General features: G+C 35.7%; 1 protein-coding gene across 1 annotated transcript in view; it reads left to right on the top strand.

Moving 5' to 3' along the window:
• The window catches only part of TTC8 (tetratricopeptide repeat domain 8), a 40,168-nt gene that overhangs the window by 13,068 nt on the left and 2,638 nt on the right, over positions 1-24,462 (top strand). Inside the window, exons 4-13 of the mRNA XM_015631593.3 lie at positions 278-341; positions 493-652; positions 1,419-1,508; positions 5,240-5,284; positions 11,581-11,666; positions 13,736-13,823; positions 17,313-17,423; positions 20,033-20,172; positions 21,414-21,588; positions 22,869-22,991. Of these exons, the coding sequence (XP_015487079.1) occupies positions 278-341; positions 493-652; positions 1,419-1,508; positions 5,240-5,284; positions 11,581-11,666; positions 13,736-13,823; positions 17,313-17,423; positions 20,033-20,172; positions 21,414-21,588; positions 22,869-22,991 (1,082 nt within the window). The remainder of the gene's footprint in view (positions 1-277; positions 342-492; positions 653-1,418; positions 1,509-5,239; positions 5,285-11,580; positions 11,667-13,735; positions 13,824-17,312; positions 17,424-20,032; positions 20,173-21,413; positions 21,589-22,868; positions 22,992-24,462) is intronic.

Here is a 24,462-nt window from a genome sequence, read left to right on the forward strand (position 1 = left end):
TTCACTCCCCCCAGGTGTGATGGAGAAGAGAATGGTGAGGGTGAAAGAAAGAAAACCAATATTCATTGTTTCGCGGGTTTCTTGCAATAGTCTATCAATTTATCAGTAATAGAATGCAATATTTGGGGTTTGTCTTCTTTGTTTAGTTCTTTGTCCCATCAGTTTGAGTAAATAAATTTCTATCTTATTGTTTATCATAAAACACAATCATGTTTGAAGTCATCTGGACAAGGGAGTAATATCTCAAAGTGAAGGGAGAAATGCTATTATTTTGTAGGACCGGGAACATCTTTGAAACTTCCTGGAACTAGCCAAGGTGGAGGCCCCAGCCCAGCTGTTAGGTATGTGATAGTTTATTTTTAAAAATGTGATGAGTTAAATTAAGAAATCATAAACTTAACTTCTGAAAATTAAATGCTTCAGGTATAACTGTTTAAATTCTCTATTAATAAATACTACTTAACGTAAGGATAATGTACTTAACATCTTCAGGCCAGTAACTCAATCAGGAAGACCTATTACAGGATTTGTAAGACCCAGCACACAAAGTGGACGGCCAAGTACCATGGAGCAGGCGATAAGAACGCCTCGAACAGCACTCACAGCTCGTCCAATCACTAGTGCTTCCGGAGGATTTGTCAGGCTGGGCACGGTGAGTTGCTTCCCCCCGTTCCCAGAGTGGAAGATTTCTTGGTCACAGTATCTGGCACGGTGACACTATAGTTTACTTAAAAGCTGCATCTAAACTCAAGTTTGAAGGAGGCAAGTATTTTTAATTATTTCAATTCTTTTCAAAATAGAGTTTGAAAAGATAACTTCTTGGGCATTTGCTAGTCTGTTTATAATAAAACAAAAATTTACATAAAATCACAAGTTCACCAGGATTCATATAAATTCCAAATTCACAGGCTCCTTGAGAAACATTTTTATTAATGGTAGACCATGCAAAGACTGTGACATGATCTCACCATAAATATCTACTATAAAACAATTGATAAGCACTCAGTGTCTGTCACTTGAAAAGATAAAGAGAATAGTTTATGCTAATTTATCCTGTTCTATTGGCAAAATTAATAAACTGCAACCAACATGAATATGTAATACATATTAAAATCACATTAATGGCAAAATGTGGCATCTTCTCACTATTGCAGGTAAGAACTAATCTTCCTAAGTATTTCTTGAAGATTTTTTTTTGATTATGTATCCCAACTACCAAGCTATGTGCTTAGGCAGTGTATGGAAATAGTGGGGAGAGACAGAGAAGAAAGAGTCTGCACTGCATAGTACAGCAGTGAGTCTACAAATGTTTTGTTTGGAATTTTGGTGGATTTTTTTGTATACTAATAATATTTTGAAAATCTTCAGGAAAAGTGTAGGGGATCTTCCCACTTAAAAAGCCTTTTTTTCCCCCTCAGGCTTCAATGCTAACAAATCCAGATGGCCCTTTCATAAATCTGTCTCGACTGAATTTAACAAAATATGCTCAGAAACCCAAACTGGCAAAGGTATGTAACAATTTTAGTTAGTGTTGTGATATCTTTTTTGTGTTTTCTGGTTTGTAATGTAACTGTATATGGGATTTGGGATAAAAACAATGATGAACAGTGGTTTAGATATTAACTTCAGAAAAACAGTGTGTTACCCATCTTTTGACAGTGATTACCAGACTTGAAATTGAAGATATGCCTAAAGAGATTATAGTGGAAGTATATATATATATGGGAAAAAATATTCTACTGGTAAATAACTTTGAGCTGTGCATCTAGGAGTGATGCAGGGCAATTATAAAAAGAAAAAAAAAAGCTAGGAGCAAAAATCCAGCAGAACCTTTCTGAATGTCTGGAAATGTGGTTCTGTGTACAAATAGATGGCAATCCTGGCCTAAAAATGTTCACAATCTTTGGATTTTTTTCCTTTGATTTTATGGAATGAGTTAACACTTTTTATGTAAAAAGGTACCATTTTTTTGTTCAGAATACTTCATTTTCAGTTAAGATCATCTGATTGACAGTCAGTGAAACTGTCTGACGATAGAACAGGTTTTTGCAGGTTGTCTGCCCAACTTACAGGTTTCAGCTCTGAGTGGCAGGGAGCTGAAAGTTGTGTGAAGATTTATCATTCTGTTGCCTTTCAGTTGAATCTTTCGTTCCTCAACACAACCAGTTATCCGTATGGTTGGACATGTTTTTTGTGCATAGTGCATTCATAAAAAACAACTGTTGGGCTGAGGCAAACAGCTCATTTTACACAACGTATCAAGGAATTATCTCTAGGGAGCACAAAGTATCAAACACACCCTAGAGTGCTATATTTGGCTCTCAGCCTTAAGGAGAACAAACCAATATGAATTCAGTCTATATTGAGAAACATAATGGTGAACACTTAAGAAAACTGACAGTATCTGATAATGTGCTAGTGGAAATAGCTCTTCCAGTCCAAAACTTTGGTTAACAGTTTTTCATAAGCAACCAGGACATTTCTTTGCTTTTTAAAGTCTGATCTAGGCTGATGTAGAGCATTTCATTTCAGTGTGGTTTTCAAAGGAAATAAACCTTGTGTAATTGCACTGTGTCCTTCACCCACTGTTTGCATCATTGTCCCTTGGCCTCCTAACCAAACTTCTATACCAGAAGAATAGGTATCAAATATAGTAAGTTCTAGTCTGGTGAGGTAATCGAAAACTTCCAGACTAACATCTGTGGGCAATTACAAATCAGTGAAATTATCAGCACTGAAAAAATACTGCGTGCTTTTTGTCCAATTATGTCCTTGCTGGCAATCAGCCAGCAGACACATTATTATAAATCCATTACTGTCTGGAAAGCAGGAGGAACATAAGAAACCTGGGAAGGATTAAGAAGCACAAGACACGTCCATAAAAACTGGGCTTAATTCTTCTTCTTGAAGACAGCTAACTTTTAATAGTGATTGCTAACTACATGCTATTTAAGTAGGTAGGTTAGCTTTCAGAGGAAATATTCTCAACAACGGCTCTCAGGAATGAGAAACATACATATTTTTAACAATTTTGGGTTTTAATTAGCATTTTCTATGGCAGATTTGTCTTCCTTTCAGTTTCATATGAAAAGAAGCTTAAGCCAAAAAATGTAAATCAACAGTCACAGAAACATCCATAGGCAGCAAGTGTGCTTGTCAGTATTATGAAGCTAATACATTATGACATTAACATTTCATACAGAATGAATCTAAGTTTAAATTTGGAGCTACATGGATTTATAACTTTTTTTTTTAAACAAAACAGCATTAAGGCTAAAGCTAAAGCAGGAGGTGAGAATGCAGACTGAACTCTCTGTTAAGAATAATTTATTAAAGTTTTAAAACTTTTTTCAGCTGTCGCCTCTCCAAGTGTATAAAGGTGATAAATTTTGCAGCTATTGAGTTCACATAATTTGCCAGTCTATTCATGATTGTATATGAACACCTCCTACATACATCTTCCTTATGTGTTTGCAAAGTAGCCTCACTGTATCTTTTTTGAAGTTAGATTATCTGTATAAGGTTTTCCAGAGTTTTGAAGTATAGCCACAGAAATGTGGCTTGTCTTTGACTAACATTAACCATGTTAAAGACTATTCCAGGAAACACCAGTCTAGACAGATAAGGTATGAACTGTCACCAGAGAAAGCCTCTGGTAAATCCCAGTTAACAACTATTTTCTGGTATAAAACAGAAAGTTTTATCTTTTTTATCTTGTGGATTTTTAATAGACTTATCAAGATAACTCTAGATATTTTTATTCAAGTGAATGTTCAGTCACATAAATCCTTTTGAAGGTCAGAGTCTGTGCATAACAGCAGTAAATTCCTCCTGCCTGCCATGGAAGAAAACATCTTTTTTGTCTCTTTAAATTTACACACTTTTACTGAATGCTTCTCTGTTATTGAACTAGAGGAGAAAATGTTCCACTACTTCTTTATTTTCTATTCTTTTCTTATCTACATATTCTAAGCTTCTTATAAATGTGTTACTATTTATAATTCTTTAATGTCTTTTAATCATCTGTTCAGAGTCTTTTCTGACTGAAACTAGAAGAAAAGTAGGTTGTGGTTTATTTTCCTCACAAGATTAGTAATTCTCTAGTTTCCTAAAAGTAAATATTTTAAAAATGTTGTCTAAGAAAATCTGGCAGAAGTGTCATGGAAGCCCTTAGGAGACTGAGGTCTTGTTCTGTGTTTCTTTCCTCACAGGGCAATATTTTCTCCTGTTTTTTTAGAATGAATTAAACAAATTTAGAAAAACATTCTGTTCCTTTTAAGCAATTAAGACCTGGGATTTGGATGCAGAAGAAGGTCAAGGTTCAACTCAATTGAACCTTGTGTTACTAGCACCCATAATACATTTTTGGGAGCAGAGGCTTTCAGTCTCCATTTAGTTATCAAGTATCTTTCAATGTCATTTAATTCACTGAAAATGCCACCCCCATTACCTGATATATACTCATCTAATATTCTAGTGCAGAAGAACTACAAGATAGTATGACTTAATTAGCTTTACATACAGGAGGAAACAAAGCTGCAGTTATTTTGCTGTGTAATTGTTGTGGGCTTATGAGCAGTTAACCACAACACAGCTGATGAATGTGACTTCTTTAAGCTTTGATATTATGATGCTGTGTTTGAGTTTCAGAAGCACAATATTATTAACATTTATTTATAATTTACAAACTATTTTTAAATTTTTTTTTTTCCTTTACAGATCCCAAAATATTGTAGAGCTTAAAAAGAAATTCCACTGAAGGCACAGCTTGCATTATTAATAAATATAATAAATAAAAAAAATCTAAGTAGATTTAGCACTATGTATGCACCTGAGTGTCCATTGCAAAAAGTGTTTTTTTAGATCACTGGTTGATTTTACAGGTAAAAAGTCATTAAAATGGTACCAGATTCTCAAATATATATTCACTTTCAAGTTATAGCTGCCTTTTTTGTTTTAAAGTGATGTAAAGCACCAAAAATAAAATGCAATTCTGCTAATCTTTTGCAACAAATTAGGAATTAAGCTGCTTGCCTGTGATCACAGTGTAGTATATCTATAGTTTTTGTCTATTGGAGTCTTAAATAAATATAAATGTCAGCATTCATTATGTGTAAATATGATTGTTTTCCCAAATAATTGATTTCTGCTTAGCATAATCAAGATTCTTTATTCCTCTAAGAATATTATCAATTTTTCTCTTCAATTATGACAATGTTTTAAATATTTTTTCTGGCAGGCATTGTTTGAATATATCTTCCACCATGAAAATGATGTAAAAAATGTAAGTAACTCATATGTTCCTTTTTTTAGATTTTATTACGTATGATTGAGTTATTTCTGTCAGTATTCTGCTAAACTAAGGATCCAGGTAGAATGTCACAAGTACACAAGTGGAGCATTAATAGTTGTTTAAGAGGAAGAAATCCTTTCTTGCATGGGTGATAGTCAGGAATGATAATTGGCAAATACCAAAATATGGATAGCTATCTTTTTTGAGAAGCAAAACACTTTAATTCTTAAAACTGGGTCCCTCAGCTATCAATATGATAAGGTCTCTGAATCTATTGAATTCATGTTAATGGAATCTATTGGAGCTTAGTAGCTGAACTTGGAGTGGTAGCTGAACTGACTAGGAAGTTCAGAGTCCTGAGGCTTGAGTATGAGTTACAAAAGACTGTCCATTAACAGAGGTAGGTGAAAATACCTGACAAAACAGGTATTGTTGGACATCACTTGACTTTTTTTACTCTTCAGATGATTGCTTATGTATTTGGTGAAACTACATAAAAATACAATATCAATAGGATTTTGGATACTTTTTATAGAAATGTAAATCTATAGTGCTGAGGTGTTCTGTGATATCAAGAGAAAGATTGTATTGTCCATATGATTGTCTGTAAAATTTATTCTTCAAATATTTTACTAATTATAGTTTCCTTCTTAATCCATCCAAAAATTTTCTTCAGTGGTTCTTATGTTACTGTACTGAATGGGAAAGATCAAGTTTGGGTACATATTGTTTAAGCTTCCAGAAAGAGATAAATGTTGCAGAGGTTCTTTTGGCAGTTCACCCAGGGAAAGAGTGTCTCTATGGAATTAATAAAGTGCTAATATATTTCATTGCTATGTTAGATATCTTCACTCAGTTGAAATGGAATCAAAATGTCCAAGTTTGTTTGAAAGAAGTTTATGTCAATAATGTGTAGCTGACTGAACAGCTATTGAACCTTCTGCAACACTACTAGCTGGTGTGCAGTTAGATCTGCTGTTAAACTCTCCAGTTAATCAATAACACACACAAAAAATATTTTGCTGTTTTTGACATAGGTCCTAATCATTTCCAAGTGTACTGCTATGTGAAGCTTTTTAATCTAGCATCAACTGATTATAGTTGTACACTGTCAATTTATTGCATAGCATTCTTTTAAGAGGATTGAATTGTAATGCACTATTAATCCAAAATATCATTGAAACAGTAAGTGCAAGTGTCAGAAATGTCAGAGGAAAAATAGAAATTAACATTAACATATTCAATGCTGAATATGAAGGAAGTGCCTGGGTTTTAGCCCAATAGTAATTAAAAATTGATGTTTTTTACTGAAAGTCCAGTTCACTGAGACTAAAAGGGTCACTTTGTATGCTGCATGCCTTCTCTTTAAGGACATTCAGGATCTGTAGGCTAGACGTAGAGTCATATAATGCAAGTAATTTTCCAAGTACTTCAGAAAAAAATTGGAAGATGTTTTTTCACTGTACTCCATGTATTTTGAAATCATTGCTGAGAATCCCAAATCACTTTCTTGAAAAAAAGGTTCTGTTTATATTTTTTTACCCACCTGAGACATTTGAATAAATACTTGTAAGCAAAGAGGTGTCAGCTTAATCATCACCATTTACTGTGTAATGAGAGAGATCAGTGTTTGGTTAATGACGGCATCTTCTTGGGATAAAATATTGCTGTGAATTGAATACACACATCACAGAACAAGGTGTCTTCATAATACAATGTATAGCTCTGAAGAGAGATTTTTTGGCTCTTCAGGATGCTTTCTCTCATTTTCTTTCACTTTTTTCTTATGTACTTTCTACACCCTTTGCAATATAACTCTGTTCTCCAAACTGTTCTCCTTTCCTTTTGAAACTCATCTGCATTAATTTTTCTTAAAAAAAAGGAAACACTTCAATGTCTGCTAAAATGTGGCTGCATCACTGTTTGTTCACCTCTCCTAGAAATGGCCTTTCACAAATTCAGTATCTTGCATCTCCTTGGAAGGAATTTGGTTGCTTAGGGTTCATCAGAGAAACAGCAGATACGTTAACTTTTAAAAGTTGATCTGGCTCTTGCTTGATCACTTGTTAGAACATTCACTGACATCTCTTACATCTATGTATTTCCGGCTGCTGTGTGATGATGGACTTTCCTAAAACCCAACACTTTTCTGCATGAGATGAGATGAAAGAGCTTGAAAGGATTGGAAGCCTCAGAAATTGACTTCAGTTTGAAAAGTCTTTACTTTGGTCTTTCTACATGGATAGAATACCACTTCCTGCAGTTTTGCAAATAAAACACAAAGCAGTAGTGACAATATCCTTCAGTGCTGAGCTGGAACAGTCTGCACTGTTCTCATTTGCATTATTATTTGAGAAACAAAGGCGGTTTTTTTATTTATCTTCTGTTTCATATTCAACCAGTATATAGAAAGAAAAAAAAAAAACCTCATCAATTTCAGTTGAGAAATGCCATTAATCAGTGTGCATTCAACTGTATAAATAAAGTGCAAGGAAATTGGTTCAAATTAAAACTAAATATATTTGTAATCTATCAATTATCAGAAATGTGGGGATGCAAGAGAAGTGGAGCTTTTCAGCACTTGAAAATATATTCAAAAGTCTTTTGTCTTATGTAATGAAAAATTAAACACTTGTCTGAAGAAAATACTCTTTCTATATCCATTATTGTTCTTGACTTGTTTCCTTTTGAACACATACACTTAATAACTGACTTTCTGTACTCCTTAAGTTATTTCTAAAAGCCATTTTATGGGCTAAATGCTGTAAGAGCAGGGCAGTTTCAAAGACTTGTCCAGAAATAGTTCTGCCACTACTTTTTCCAGTAGCCCATGACATTGTATTTTGCCATTATTCCCAGGTGAGTAATGGTGACAAAACATTTGTCCTGAGGAAGCACAAAGATCGTAAAATATATACGTATGGCCAGAAGTCACCACCTCTAATTTTTCCTTAGTTCTCCTCAATACTTTTTAGTTTATACTCTCTAATAGAAATTTATTTAAAATGGAATTATGTTAGATCTACAAAATATAGAAATCCAGCAGACACTCAACAAAATACATGTGCTAAATTGACTATGGCTAATGTAATTTCCTCAGCTACCTTATAGACTATCTGGTGTTGATTTGTCTACAAATAAGACTTCAGTCAATAACTTTTGCTGGGAAAATTACTGCCATTCAACAGCACATGAAAGAAGCAGCAGATGCTCACTATTGTTTCCATCTATCTAATTTCTAGGTGCATACAATACTCTGTATGAAATTACTGTTTCAAACAACTGTACATATACCAATTTAATTTTTCAATATAATAGTAAATTGCCACAACTCTACAGGCTGTTTTATACTGTGTTACAGCTGGTAGATAGTTTGGAAGTCTTAGTTATAATACATTTTAGCTAAGGAAAGTAACAGTAAAAAAAAGAAACTCAGAATCATGCTAAATACAGTTAAAGAATCTACATTAATTTTCATTCTTTAACAAAAACTTGTTTTTAAAAAGAAACAGAAAATCTACCAAGTATCAGGGTTTTTAATAGTTTTTATTTGCACAAACATAAGAGCTGAGAGTAAAATAAATCTGTTCTGAAAAGCTTCTCAGGGTTAAGACTGTTGTTGAAATGGACTCTGCATTCTTGAGTATGCTGAGTGCTCTAGACAGTAACAATTTCAGCTCATGAATATATCCAGGTGATGAGTTATATCATAAAATTTATGAAAACTTTCAGGACAAGCAAGTGTAGGCTTTGAACTGATATATATATTGCAATCAAAAATCCTTAAAAGGACATACCAGTATCCGCCAATTCCAAATCCATCCTGTTGTTCCCTTTCAGTTATTGATATGACTACATCCAGCAATGTTCAGGACAGGCATATCACTACTGCTTTTATAGACTGGTTTTAAATTAACATGTTGTGCTGATTGAATATTGATTAGTACCCAAACTGTAGAATTAAAAACCTGAAGTTTGCAGCGAACTGAAATTTAAATATGCTAGCAGTTGGTATTGACATAGCAAGTTGAAAACTTTTACTTTTAAAGTACTATTTAAATCCATTTACTAACATTTCAAGGGCCACATTGTCAAAAGATTTTTTTTTTGTAATACCAGCAGAAATTTTAACTATTAGCATGCACAAAGCCTTCTCAGGCAAACAATTTTTAGAAGTATTTGTAACTTCAGTAGTATTTTCTGATTGAAGTTATTGTAATTGTTTGTAAAGTATCAGAAACAGGATCTTCCTGTTCCTTTCCTTTTTCATTAATTGGAAAATATAAAAACAGGATTGAATTTCATTAAATAACTTCAAAATGAAGTCATGCTGTGTTTCTTGATGTTTGTAGAAGATTCCAGAAAGAGTTCAGGATCTGCACAGATAAACTGCTGATGTTACTGTCTACTAAACCTGAAGCAGTCTTAGTTCCCATTTTCCAATCACAGCCAAAATTCCTAGCCTTGCATAAAATGTTATCAGAAGCAATTAGGCTACCAGAAAGAAACCTGAATGTGTAGCTAAAGAATGGATCATTTTGTGAAACTCAGTCCTTCTTGAGCCTTTGCCGTTGGAGAACTCTAAGGAAAACTCTTTGGAGCACAGTATTTGCAGTATGATCCTTTCTCCTCTGAAGTGGCTGCTCCTGCTGCATTAGAAGCAGGTGTGGTATCTGACAGTTGCCCACCTTGTTTATACATTGGTAAATGCATCAAAAGTAACCAGTGTTTTAACAGCAACTGCTTTCACAGGCTTTCCAGTACTGGGACAAAATTGCTTATGTACCTTCATTTGAAAGGAAGAATCTGTCTGGAAAGGTATCTGGACAATTTCTAAAGTTCTAAAGCAAGCTTATTCCCCATCATAGTTGTAGCATCCAAAGGCCATGTTGGGCAATTTGCAACATTAAGAAACAAAGAGCAGCCAAGATAACAGCTGCCATCTATAGCCTTAAAGGATTCCACTTGACTTGAAGAAATAGTGAATTCAGGTTTAGCTGAGTTTTCTCTCTCCTGTCACAGAGGCAGGGAATGACAGCTGTCTCTTTCTCTTAGGGGCAGCACTGATGGAAGTACTTATCCTGAATTGCTACAGAAAACAAATTATTCTTTCTCACAAACCCCAAAGAGAGCAACTTGTCTAAATTGTCATAGCTCCATTGACTTTTCTTTGTTATGTCAGATCTAAACCCTTTGACTACTTGCAGCCTCATTTTGCTAGCATAAAGAGCAGAAATTCAACGTAGGCGTAGATGTCACTAAATTGGGCTCTTACAGCATTTCAATATTCAGATTAATTTTTCCTGTAATTATTTGTTTCTCTGCTATTGAGTGATTGGTGCACAGAACTTTTACATTCTGTTCCTAATAGATAACTTGTTTCTGATTTCTGTGGTCAGCAAAATGTTCACCAAAAAAAGCAGGCAAGAATGGTAGAAAGGTCGGTTCTTTGTTATAAAAACATTGTGTTAAAGCTTTTTACCCTACTTCTGATGATATACTGAAAATATAACAAACATAACATGGCTGTGATATGTTCTGAGACAAAATGAAATTTTAAAAAAAGAAAGAAAGACGAGTGCTTCTGTGGTAGGTTGTGGTACAGAAAAGACATGTATTTGTTTTAACAGAGGTGTTGAAATGGGGGCCATAGATTCTGGCTGTGGTGCCTGATCAGAGCACATTGATTAGCTTACCTGCTTTTCCAGGATACCAGACAAAAAAGATTTTAGACCTCCACCATCTTCAATAGATATCTGTTTCTTAGAATATTTCTCTATTTTTCCTGTAATAAAATCATTGTTTACATTATAGACATTTTAAAGGAAGAAATATTTCTTCTTGTACACATTTTGAGAGCTTCCAGAAGTAATGGCAACCTGATATTAGAAATGAGATTAAAATTTATACAGTATTTCAAATGCACTCAATTTATTTTGGTTTATTTTTACTTGGTTTTAACAAGTTTTACTGAAAAAGGATGGGAAGCTTGGAAAAAGGTTTTGTGCTCAAACAAATAGTATATTCTGAAGTGGCACTACAGGAGTCGGATCAAATTAATTTTCTATTTTCTCTTTGATTTAGAAGAAACTGGATTGCCTATTTTTATAGAGACAAATAATCCTTTCAACTATTTTATGCACTGACCTATGAAAGTAATAAACAAAAAGCAGTGTCCCCACCTCAAGTTAACTGGACTTCTGTTCAAAATGTTCTCTTTACAAACATCTTTACCGTGTTTTCTTTGTGTAAACATCAATTTTAAGATGATTGGTTTGTTTTGGAAGGCTCTAGATTTGGCAGCCCTTGCCACTGAGCACGCACAATTCAAGGACTGGTGGTGGAAAGTCCAAATTGGAAAGTGCTACTATAGGTAAGTCATTGTTCATTTCTTCTGCAGTGAGTGATTGTGAGTGCAGGACCTGTACTTCTGGTTGTATTGGGCAATGCTGAACAGTGAGAAATAGCTCAGAAAGTGTTTTGTTGGAGAGTGCTGTGCTTACATCTCCATTAATGTGCAAGGAGACCACTCCTTGAGATAAAGGCATCCATGTTGAGTAACTAAATTAGTTGCAATTTTGCCTGTGTTAATGGATTTTTAAGTAATTATTTGAAAAGTCAGTCAATAAATGCAAAGAACTATTGTTAAAACAGACCACATGAAATAAATATTACAGTACTGTCAATGAGGGCTTCAGATTGATGAAATAATACAGAATAAAATATTCATGTTAGACGTATTCATGTAATTCTGCCAGAATTACATTGCCAGAATTACATTGCCCAAGAAGTACCAGTTAAAAATATGCTGAGGCCTCAGGCTGGCAACCCATACACAGGCGTCAAATCAGAGTAGGGTAATGAGAAATATTAGCAATTCTTAAAACTACCATCTACCCTTTCCTTCTTCCTGGGCTTAACTTCACTCCTTATTTTCTCTATCTCCTCCCTTCCCAGAAGTGCAGGGGGACAGGGAATGAAGGTTGCAGTCAGTTTGTCTCTGCTGCTCCCTTCTCCTCAGGGGAAGGCCTCCTCACATTCTTCCCTTGCTCCAGCATAAGTCCCCCCACCAGGGTCATAAGTCCTGCTAGCAGACCTTCTCCAGTGTGGGCTCATCTCTCCATGGGATGATAGGTTTTGCCAGGAGTCTGTTCCAGCATGGGCATCCTGTGGGGTCACAGCTCCCTTTGGGCATCTACCTACTCCAGCATGAGTTCCTTCACAGGCTGCAGGTGGACCTCTGCATCCTATTACTCCTCCATGGGCTGCAGAGACATGGAGGCAGCTGCCTCACCACAGTCTTCACCAAGGGCTGCAAAGGAATTTCTGGAGCATCTCCTTCTGCTCCTTCTGCACTAACCTTGGTGTCTGCAGAGCTCTTCTCACACATTCTTACTCCTCTCTCTGCTTACCATTGTACTGTTTTTTCCTCCACCTTAAATATATTATCCCTGTATGCTACATTATTCCTGTGCTGATGATGGAGGCACTACCACCATCATGGGTGGGCTCATCCTTGGCCAGCCATGAGTCCAACCTGGAGCCCTCTGGCGTTGGCTCTGTCTCACATCAGAGACCCGTCAGCTTCTCATAGAAGCCATTCCTGGATTCCCCAGCTGCTAAAACCTTGTCATGCAAACCAATACATGAGGTTAGAGGTCATTCATTGCTTTCAGGATTTTTATAGAGACTAGTAATTGTTATAGAGATTAATGCATCCAAGCAGCTACACAGACTTCCAGGATCCCAAAATACCTTATGTCCCCATTGGCTGTGTTTCTTTGTTTTAGCTGGCTTGTTCTGTTTGTATTTTGCATTTCTTCAGCAAGTATGTGCTCTTTGGCTGAAGGAAACAAAAGGCAATTTGTATATGAGAAAATTTACCATTTTCTATTCTTGAAATTGTATGGTCCTCTTAATTTGTAGTGAAGTAGCTTTTATAGATTAGTGCAAAACATTTTACTCTAATTATGGAAAATAAATGCCTATGAGATGAAACAGACTTCTGTGATGTTCATTTACAGTGGAGATTATCTGGGTGATCTTTGTCATGGGTGAGGAAATTCTGGTTTCAAACAGTTTGGGTAGAGTTGAGACATTAATTGCTCATTTCTACTGTTTGTTCTAAGAGCGGGAGAAATTTCTATGAGTATGAGTACATCATTATTCACCCTTCAGCCATTCCAGGAGGCTGCATATATAAGAGGGGGCCAAATTTCATGGATTTGTCTTTTTGTAGTTTTGAATGGCTATTTTGTTATCTTTATATAACAACATGTTTTTTGTTAACATGCACACAAATATGTGGTCATAAAGTGTGCTTTCAGGCAGTTTATGCTTGATTTTGTTTAAACTGCTTCATTATTTACTAAGGTTTTAAAAAAATACTAAAAAAAATAAAAATAAACAAGTACCTTCTGTATGTGTCTGTTGTCTCTTTAGGTTGGGATTATATCGTGAAGCTGAAAAACAGTTTAAGTCAGCCCTTAAGCAGCAGGACATGGTTGATACGTTCTTGTATTTGGCAAAAGTAAGTCATAGATACATCATTGTGTTTAAAAGTGGATGGTCTCCATGCCTGAGGCAATACATGCTAACAGTTGCAATGGAAGTCAATAGTTTACAAAATTATTTTAGAGCTCCCAGATTTCACAAACAAGATAAAAAAAATCTCTGATGTTACTGGATTCTTTGTTCTAAACTCCAATGAGGATTATGAAGCTAAAAAAATTATTGGAGTTCAAGTATGAAGAACAATGTGGCTATATATGGTCTCCTAGGAAACGAATGCAATAAATCTGTAAATAAAGAGCAAAGCTCAAAATCCTAGTTTCACAAGCAAAATCAAAACAAAGTGAGCTTGTAGGAAGCAATCATAGACCTTGAAACAGGGAATGTTCTGTCACAATAAAGGCATTAAAAGCTTTAAAAGAACAAGTGGCATAGCAGAGTCTCAGAATTACTTGTTTACCAGGATACACATTAGATTCTAAATGTTTTCTAAGGCATTCAAGAAAAGGTGGCCTGTGAGAAGCTAAAACTAATTTTTCTTCATTGTGTCCTAGAAGGAGATGAAACCAGTTGCTCTTTATCAGTTCCCCTTAAGCCAGCTGTCACAGGCCTGTCCAAAAGTCATCATTGCTAGTTACATTCAGATATTCATATGTGCTTTATGTTTTCTTGAGCAATTTATGTTTTGTATTTAAATGATCATGATTGCTATCTAGAGACATGTCTTCAATACTGTGTTTGAAGTTCACTGAAGCTTATTAATTTTCCTGTCTCTGTCACAAGTCATTCTACAAAATACATAGGATCACAAAATGGTTTGTGTCGGAGGGGATGCCAGAGATCATCCAGTTCCAATCCCCACCCCCTTGCTCCATGGACAGGGATACCTTCCACCAGACCAGGTTGTTCAGAGCCCCATCCAGCCTGGTCTTGAGCACTGTCAGGGATGGGGCATCCACAGCTTCTCTGGGCAACCTGTTGCATAGTGAGGAATGTCTTCCTACTATCTAATATACCATCTTTGGGGTCAAAGCCATTCCCCCTTGTCCTGTCACTACATGTCCCTGTAAAAAGTCCCTCTTTAACTTTCTTGTAGGGTCCCGTCAGGTGCTGGAAAGTTGCAATTAGGTGACCCCACATCTTTCTGTTCTCTGGGTTGACTCAACTCTCCCAGCCTTTCCTCCCAGGAGGGGTGTTCCAACCCTCTTATCATCTTGCTGGCCCTTCTCTGGAATTGCTCCATTAACTACACAGAATTATTAAAATGGCAGAGTAATTGGATTAACAGTGATTCATTACAGGAGATTGCATCCCCCTACATCAGTACTGGATCAGGCAGGAGCTGCATTTGAACTTCTACCTCCCACTTTGTAGGCCAGCTTACTCAAGTATAAAACATTGCATAGCATGACTTTGTGACTGTCAGTGGATAGGCAATAGAGTAAGGCAGTGAGATATGGTTCAGTTTAACAGAACTGAAAAAACAGGCTTGAGTTAAGCAGCCATTAAAAAATAATAAGATTGCATAAAATTCTGTGGAAATATACTGATACTACAGTACTAGTTTTGTTTATATTCATTATTGCAACAGCTATCTGGCTTTTTAATATTTTCTTGAAAGTGATCTCTGACTTGAAATGTAGTTTACAAAAATATAAAAGACCAAAAGAAAAAAAAATGTAGGAGTCTTTAAAGCAGTCAGGAAGTCAGGACCTGTTGTGAAGTTACAAAGTATTTCATGACCTAGAAGAGCTAGAAATGGGATATTTTTACAAGAGATAAACGGGAGACCAAAAAGAAAATGGAGCTATTCTGCTTTTAGTATATAAACTATAATTGCTATAGCTGTAGTATATAATTACTATAGCTTTTAAAGAACAAGTCTCCCCAAAGCAACTGCGAGTAGATGGAAATTTCCCCACCTGTTTTTTAATTTCTTTTGCCGCTTATCAAGAGAGCAGCTCTACTGTTTACAGAGATGTTGGACAGTGTGATATCACACTGGATATGGGGATTACATAGTAGAGTACTCTTGCTGTGTGGTCTTAGCATCTGTAGTGAGTGTATCTTTGGAGACAACTTCTATATAAAGGAATAGAGCAGATTTAAGTCATTAATGCTCAGAAAACATACTTCATAAACAAAGATAAAAATATAAAAAAGGGGGAGATCTAGGAGAGTTTCACACTGTCCATTTATTAAATTGGATGCATCATTCATGGTTAATGATGTAATTAGTGCAGATCTAATCTACTAAGTACTGTGCCCTCCTTGTTCTTTTATATATTCTCACAAGAAGGCATTAGTTTTCTAGCTTAATACAGGAAATGTGAGCGACATTAGCAGAATGAGTGTAAAAAATGCCTGTATTTTTTTAATTTTGCCAATGACCAACATGGAATAACAGTCCTTTCTTGGAAGACACTCACAGTTGTCAGCTCTTTGACAATTAAGAATGTCATTGAGTGGTCATAGGAAAGAATTCTTTGAAATTGTCTGCAGTGGTATATATCTATGGGTTTGTAAATAAACAATGTAGAGTTGTGATTGTTGGCAATCAGAAATCCATGAAGGCCAAAAGCAGAAATCATATTGGAGGTTTCTCAGGTGTTCAGTTAGCACTGATATTTGTCTTAATGTTGCATCACAAAAAGGTTGTATCAGGATACCAGTCACAGATTCTTTCTCTTTTTTAGAAGTATCAAATATTAGCACTGATTAGTATACTGTTTCTCCAACACAATCCTTTTTCACTCAGTGGGAGATATATTAATCATTCTAGCCATCTAGTTTCCCCAAAGCATGTGTGCAAGGTTTTTCCCTTTGTTGTAGCTGTGTTTACCATACCTCACAGCAGGAGAGCTTTGCAGCTGTATCTCAGACAGCTGCTGAGGTGGTCCCTATCAACACTGGGCATTTCTCACACAATTATTAACTACATTGCATGTTTTCTTAATCAACACAGAAGCCAAAATCACAGAGGCAAAATCTCCCTCTTTCTACAGGATTTTATTGTTTGTGGCAGGGGAGGTTGCCTGAGCTGTAAGGAAACTTGAAAGTGTCACTGCTCTGTTAGGTTCAGTCTTATTTGACTAAGTAGAACATTTTTATATTCCAGCACTATCACCCTGAAGATCCAGTTCTTTCAAGCCTAAACACAAGTTTTTGAAAATACATTAAACAGGGAAATATTCCAGGTGATGCCTTCACCTCAGTGTCAAAATATATTATATATGATAATAAATAACAAGATATTTTTAATTAGTAGTATTCAAATTAATAGTGTATAGACGGTATGAGGTAAATTTAATTAAGTAGTCTATTTTATCTTCATTACACAGATTTATTCAGTATTCACTCCATTATTTTCCCAGTATTATTTATCATCTCAGCTAATGGTTTACTGCATAAATGGAGGTATCATTCCTTTTATTCATCTCCCTTGTTAAACAGCAGAACGTGTAGAAGTCAGACATTTAACATCTATATACACTTTTTATTTGCTTAGGTGTATTTGCGTTTGGATCAGCCTGTAACAGCTTTGAACCTTTTCAAGCAAGGGTTAGAGCGATTTCCTGGAGAAGTGACTCTTATTTGTGGAATTGCCAGAATCTACGAGGTATGCACCCACTATGCAATCCTTATAGTGGCCAAATTTAGCTGTTTGAGCAAGAAAGAAGAGTCAATAGTTGAATATAACTGTAAGGTCATCAAAAACCAACTGTGCTGATTTTCAGTTTCACTAACGCAATACAGATAACTTTCCACAAAGATAACAAGGTAATGTCAGGGGAACCCTGCAGGCTGATTTGTTTCAACAATTAATCACACCAGTGAGATCCCATTTGCCCTTGGCATGCAGAAGCAAGTCCATATTAAGTCAAGTTGTCCACATGTTGTCCTTGCTAGTTTATATATATTTCATCATACCAAAACTGCTCAAGTCACCAGCTAGCAAAATTAAGCAGCAAAAATAGTTTCTTTGTGTTGTTTTTATTAGCACTATATGTTACCATTAATTTTTTAAGGCTCTGAGAACAGTTAGAATGTGAATGTTTCTTAGTCAGGAAGTAAATGTTGTACTAAGTAGGATTAGTTATAAAGTAGTTTCACTTTAGCATGGTGATCATGTATTTTATATTTTATAATTCTATATCTTCATGTCAAACAGTGGACTTCATATTGTTTTTCACTGAAAGTTGGTAACGTGCTATTCCAGAACAAATGTTAAAAAAAAAGTAATGAATTTATTTTTTTGTCTATATTCATGCTTGGCATTCTATCCTGTTCTCATCATTCTCATCTAACCCCTAAGCCTTAATCCATTTTCATATTAAATCCTTTTTGTCCTTCAGCAAGAAGAAAACAGCTGCATATTTTTTGGAGGCTTTTCTTTCTGAATTGTTGAATAGTTTCTAATATGGATATTATTTTGCAGAACTGTACATAACGTTGCATAACCCTTTAAGGAATTATTAAAGAGCAGCATATATTTGATAGGATCTAGTTTTGCACTGACACTTGAGTGCAGGATTATAGCTTCATTAGCAAAGATTTGTACTGCAACACAGGGCTGCTTTCATTATATAGACTCACAAGTGGGATATATGTATCAGGCATCTTAATCAGAGCTTTCCTTCTCAGTCACTAACTTTTGACAGTACAAAGAGTTGTAGAGCATTTTTGGTTTAAAAAAAAACATATGATTTTTAAAGGGACTGCTTTATTACTATTTCCTTTAATCACAAGAAATTTTTATTTTTTTTTGTAGCTAAATACACTGCTGAGGTTATATAAAGGCTAATTCTTTAGTTATGTTGGGAGCACATTGTATCTACAGCACACAGGTAGAAATTATTCCTATATAAACACAGAAACACAGAAGTGAGTTTGATCTTTTAATTTATTTTTTTTTCCTTGCATGGGATAGGGTTCTCAGGACCTTGCACCCCTCAGAAACAGTGCACTGTCATTTACAGCAGTGAGTTTACCCTAATTCATCTTCCAGGTAGCACAAATCCGAGCATATGTTTATTTACAATGCAGTTCTCTTAACTATTAACTTCTCTTAACTATCCTATACCTAGGATATAACTAGTCATATCCTCGGTAGTACAAGTTTTGGTAAATTCGTGATTCCTGTTTTCAAAGGCACATAATAGATTTTCATATGCAATTATATTCTTGTTTGTGTTCAGAGCAATTAATGAGTTGATTTAAAAAAGCACTGAAAATAGTTGAGACATTGTCTGGGGAAGTTAGTCTGTTCTGTGTTACCATGCTGGGAAACTGACTGCACAGTTCTGGGTATCAGAAGACATTGTGCAAGAAGGGGTGCTCCAGCACCGGTAACCCAGAGAGTCACAAGTCCTGTCAGTGAACCTGATCCAGTGTGGGCTCCTCTCCTCATGGGGTCACAGGTCCTTCTAGAAGCCTGTTCCAGCATGGACTTCCCACAGGGACACAGCTTACAGCAGGGTCAGCTGCTCCAGCATGGGGCTCCTCCATGGGCTGCAAGTGGATCTCAGCTCCCCCACTGACCTCCATGGGCTCACCAATGGGCTGCACCAAGGGCTGCAGGGGAATCTCAGCTTTGGTGCCTGGAGCACCTCCTGCCACTCCTTCTGCACTGACCTTGATGTCTGCAGAGTTGTTCCTCTCAAATATTCTCACCCCTCTCTTCCTGGCCACAATTACATCTGTGCAATAACTTTTTTTTCCTTTTTAAATACATTATATGTTATCACAGAGATGTGACTACCTTCTCTGATGAGCTCAGCCTTGAGGCCAGCAGTGGGTCCATCCCAGAAGCAGCTGGCATTGACTCTGTTGGATGTGGAGGAGGCTTTGGCAGCTTCTCACAGGGGACGAGGGACCCCTGTAGTTCTCCTCAACTTCCAAGCTCAATACAACAGGCTGTGTCTTTTTCTAAAAAAGAAAAACCAAATAAATCTCTTTTTGTAGCTGTGGCATAGAGTTAATTTCAGGTAAAGATATTACTAATAAATATGCATTCCCCTCATGGATGTGTGTGCTGCTTGTGAAGATGCCAACCAGTGATGTTGAATGGTACGATCAGAGAACTTTAAGAGCATATATAATTAAACTCAATTAGGTACTGTACAGGGCATAGATAAAGCACAAGATAGATTAGCATTTTAGTGAGTTCCACATTAAAAATAGGTGATAAACAGTAGAAATAATTGAAATTTTTGTCCAATTGTATAGGAAATGAACAATATCTCCACAGCTGCAGAGTACTATAAAAACGTCTTAAAACAAGACAATACTCACGTGGAAGCCATTGCATGCATTGGCAGCAACCATTTTTATTCAGACCAACCTGAGATAGCTCTTCGATTTTACAGGTACCTGTACCTATGGAGAAGGAGGGAGGGGGAACAGAATATGTGAGGAGGGGGTTGATTAAGGTTGATAAAGGGTTGATTTCTGTAATGTGGGGAAAAAAATTAACTAAGAGATTGACATGGAGTATGAATGAGCATTTGGACAAATATTACCGTAAAATCAGTTTACCAACTTTTGTATCTTTTTATACAGTGATAAGTATATCACTACAAACTTGTAATCATTACATGTGGAGTATGTAGAAGTATCAACAAAGATCAAAACAGTTACCATTCAACCAGTGAACAAGGAAAGTTCTTTCACAGCATGGGGCATTTTGAGAACAGTGGATCTTACCCTCAACTTCAGTTGCATACAGAAGGCACAAGGACTTCCTCTTTAGCCCTTACTCCACCTGAAGTGACCAGGACTTGTGACCACAAAATCCCTGACTTGGAATGTGGACTGGGCTTCCTGTGTGTTTTACTGAAAGCAGTGAAAAGATAGTGTTAAACACTGCTGCTTGATTTTTATTTCAATACAGGCAGAGTGCAAAGGATCCTGACATTCTCTTGCTAAGAGCAGATTAAGTCAACAAGAGCACTATCATCACATTTCTATTGGACTTGAGGGTTTTTATGCTTTAGGTTCAGAAACTCACAGTCATGCTGCAAGACAGCAGCCATCTTTTCCCCTGGCCCTCATAGCACTTCTGTTTTTCTTATAAATATTAATAAAATATTTTTTATAATACATCTCCATTTTAAAAGACACATTAAACAATATCAGTGTGAATCAGTATCTGAGTTATGCTTGATGTATAAGATTAATATAGATTCACATCTTAATATACTATTACTAATTAGAGCAGTACTGAAGGATGGGAATCAAGCAAAACATTGAAGTCTTAAGAGTTATATAAAGTAACTGCAACAAACTACAGCTTGATTTATGTCTACAGATTGGAAAGAGGAAACAGAGAAAGTCTGTTACATCTCTGTCTTATAGTAAAGTCAGATCATGTGACCTGGTCAAGTAGACAGATGTTACTAATTTACACAGACTTTTGCACATTTGTGATTCTACTAAAAAATACCTTGCACTGCCCTTCATGAAACTAGTAAGTGTAAGAGTGTAGCATTTGGTTTTTATACCCTCTCAGAACAGGGAGAAAGGAGGAGAGAACTTCATCTTTTAGAGTAGAACTCCTACTTGAAATGAATTTTAAAAAAAATTATACAAATGTTTTCTTTATATCTAGACGGCTCCTGCAGATGGGTGTTTATAACTGCCAGCTCTTTAACAATCTGGGCCTCTGTTGCTTCTATGCCCAGCAATATGATATGACACTATCTTCATTTGAACGGGCACTGTTTTTGGCTGAAAATGAGGAGGAGACAGCAGATGTGTGGTACAACCTGGGACATGTGGCTGTGGTATGAAAAATATTAACCACCTTTCTGAATAAATGCAATTTATAAAAAATGTAAAAAATTAACTGGGTGGGAGTAATTTCTCTTCTTGGAAGTACAAAACCTGATAGTGTACAGGATAAAGCCCTGTACAGATGGAATGTTTATTTGCACTTCAGTAAGAAAGAAGCAGCAAGAGAAAAAAACTCTGTACTTTACATAATGTGGCTTTCTCCTGCTAAAAGATGCTCACTACTCACTGTCTTTAACCTTCCCATCTTTCTAAAAAAAATTGTAACATATACCAGCCCTTGAAGGCCTTGGCTGAAAAACAAGCTAATCTGGAAAAAAAAATTATAATTGAATACTAGATATTTTTCTAGGTACTTTTATTTGTTTTATATGGAGAATTAGGTTGATTCTTTTGTCACAAAAATACGCATTCAACACCAAGCAGCCAATACTAAAACACTAAGTAAGTCATTGTTGAGAAGGTATGTTGCTCTGTCTTAAAGGCAGCTATAGAAATATTGTGTAGTTGTGTGATAAACTTTGTTAAATTTCTACAGAGATTTTCTTACAGTCTTGCCCATTTTTGCAGATGTTCTTCAAGCAGTTGTGTTGTATTTCTCTTTATCTCCATGCCCAGAAGAAGTTTGCTGAATAAAGTTTTTGACAGCTTTCTAACATGAGTTGTCTTCAATTGCTGTTAATGATCTGAGTCAGAAACACAACTGTCTTTTACTGCAGCTAGCATAAACACAGTAATTTATACTGCCTTGAAGACTGAAATTTGAACTGATGTGCCTGTGTTTTTCAGCATTTGTCACTTTTGATGTTTAACCTGATGCTGCGTCAGTGTTAGTCTAAACACTACAGTAGTAGTCAGCTGTCAGCTGCTCCATCTGAGAAGTGAATCTCCCTTAACTTAAATATGTGTAGAGACAGAGAGGCAAGATAACTTCCTCTCTGGAGACATCTCAGTTTTTCTTACCCTGCTATAGACAGTAGCAGATAGCATAATCTTTAGATGACACTTCAATCATCTAAAAGTTAAATTAGATGAAGCAAATATCACTTGAAGCATGGAAGTTTGTGCTGGAGAGAAATGATTCTATCTATAGAAAGAATAAGGAAAAAATGAGAGGATCTGGGAAGAAAGCATATATGTTTCTGATCAGTATGTTTTTATTGTCATTTTCATTCCATTGTAGTACTTGTGGGTGAAATGTTACTCCAGAAACCAAAAGAGATGCATGTTGTTTCCAATCTTTTCACAAATGAAAACACAATCTTACTTTTAGGGCATAGGAGACCTGAATCTGGCTTACCAGTGTTTCAAGCTAACATTAGTCAACAATAATGACTATGCAGAAGCTTACAACAACTTGGCCGTGCTGGAAATGCGAAAAGGTCACACTGAACAGGTCAGTGCTGAATCTCAGCCTAAGCAGAATGCTTCATTTAGACATTTTGTATTTAACAAACATGTCATTTCTCTGAGGTGGAGGCATCATATGAATGTCTAACTCACTATTAGATGCAGAAAACGTGGATAACTATTATCCCTGTTTCAGTGTAAGCTCTGAAGTATTGTCATGCCATCTCCCATTAAACTGCTTATTCTTTGGCATATCCAAATGACTCATCAAAGACAAGCAACGTTTCCAATAGCTTTGCAGTTGTTGAGTTGTTTTTTTTAAATTGATACCCAAAGCAAATCCCATGGCTTTATAATCATCATATAAAAGACAACTTTGACTGTATATTCAGTTTATAGATGTAGATAACATAGTTTTTTTTGGGTGGCAGAAAAGAGAAAAGAGAAATCAGATTAGCTCTTGAAAGTTGGGGCTTCTTTAGCAAGGAGAATGCATTAGAATTTTGTCAGAAAGCAACTTGTTCTTCATAAATACTTTTGAATCAATAAGCTTGGTGGTTCATCTTACCTAAAGTGAGTATACTAAGGGTATTGGGCTTAGATGTATAATTGACATGCATGGTGGAATAAATGTAAACATTTTTATATACATGCAGGGAAAATTAATATGTGTTTTTTGGACAGTTTTGGACAGAGCTACTGTGGGCTTGTTTTAAACCTCCTGAGAGTAAGCTAATTTGATGAATTCATATATATACATCATAGAGCTAAAATAAATTATAAATACCTTTTTAAAGAGCAAATTCTCATAGAAGTTGACTTTATTCAGATAACTTAGCAATTACCATGGAGACACTGAAATGAACCCAGCACTGGATGTTACCAGTGACAAATAAACTTTGGGTTAATTTCAGTTTCATAACTTTTCAATAATTCAGTAAATTTGTAGACATTTAATTCCCTAGTGGAGCATACCCTCAGTTGTGGATGTTGTGATTGCTCATAACTAGCACTGAAGAGCCTTTCCTTTAGAATAGCTTCCTGCCTACTTTAGTTTTTAGCTTAAAATTTTCAGTTTCCTTTTTGTATCACATGTATAATTAAAAATTTGGATCATCTTGGCAATAAAACATGCACAGGAGAATAGAAATACGGATTATATTTTGCTTATCATGGATTTTATTTCACAATGTTCTTTCATAAGTACTGTTCTATGCACTCAGATTTTTCAGATCAAGGAAGTTTTAATAAGTTCCCAGCTCAGTCTTGCCACAGTTTACAGTTTCTTATGTTTTTAAACATTTTGGAGTTTTCCTCATTAAGTTCTCCATTTTTTAGTAAAATCTTTCACAGGTGGACCTTAATTCTGCATTGGATTTACAGCATGAAATTATACACTCTGATGCTTAGTTTGTTTTACCTTTTTATGCCTCTATTTTGCTAGTGAGAAAAAAATCTCTAATTTTATTAAAATATTTGAGTGTGGAAGCTGTCATTTATATGATAAAATTTATCAT

The sequence above is a fragment of the Parus major genome, chromosome 5 (genome assembly GCF_001522545.3).
Source record: "Parus major isolate Abel chromosome 5, Parus_major1.1, whole genome shotgun sequence".
Classification (NCBI taxonomy): domain Eukaryota; kingdom Metazoa; phylum Chordata; class Aves; order Passeriformes; family Paridae; genus Parus; species Parus major.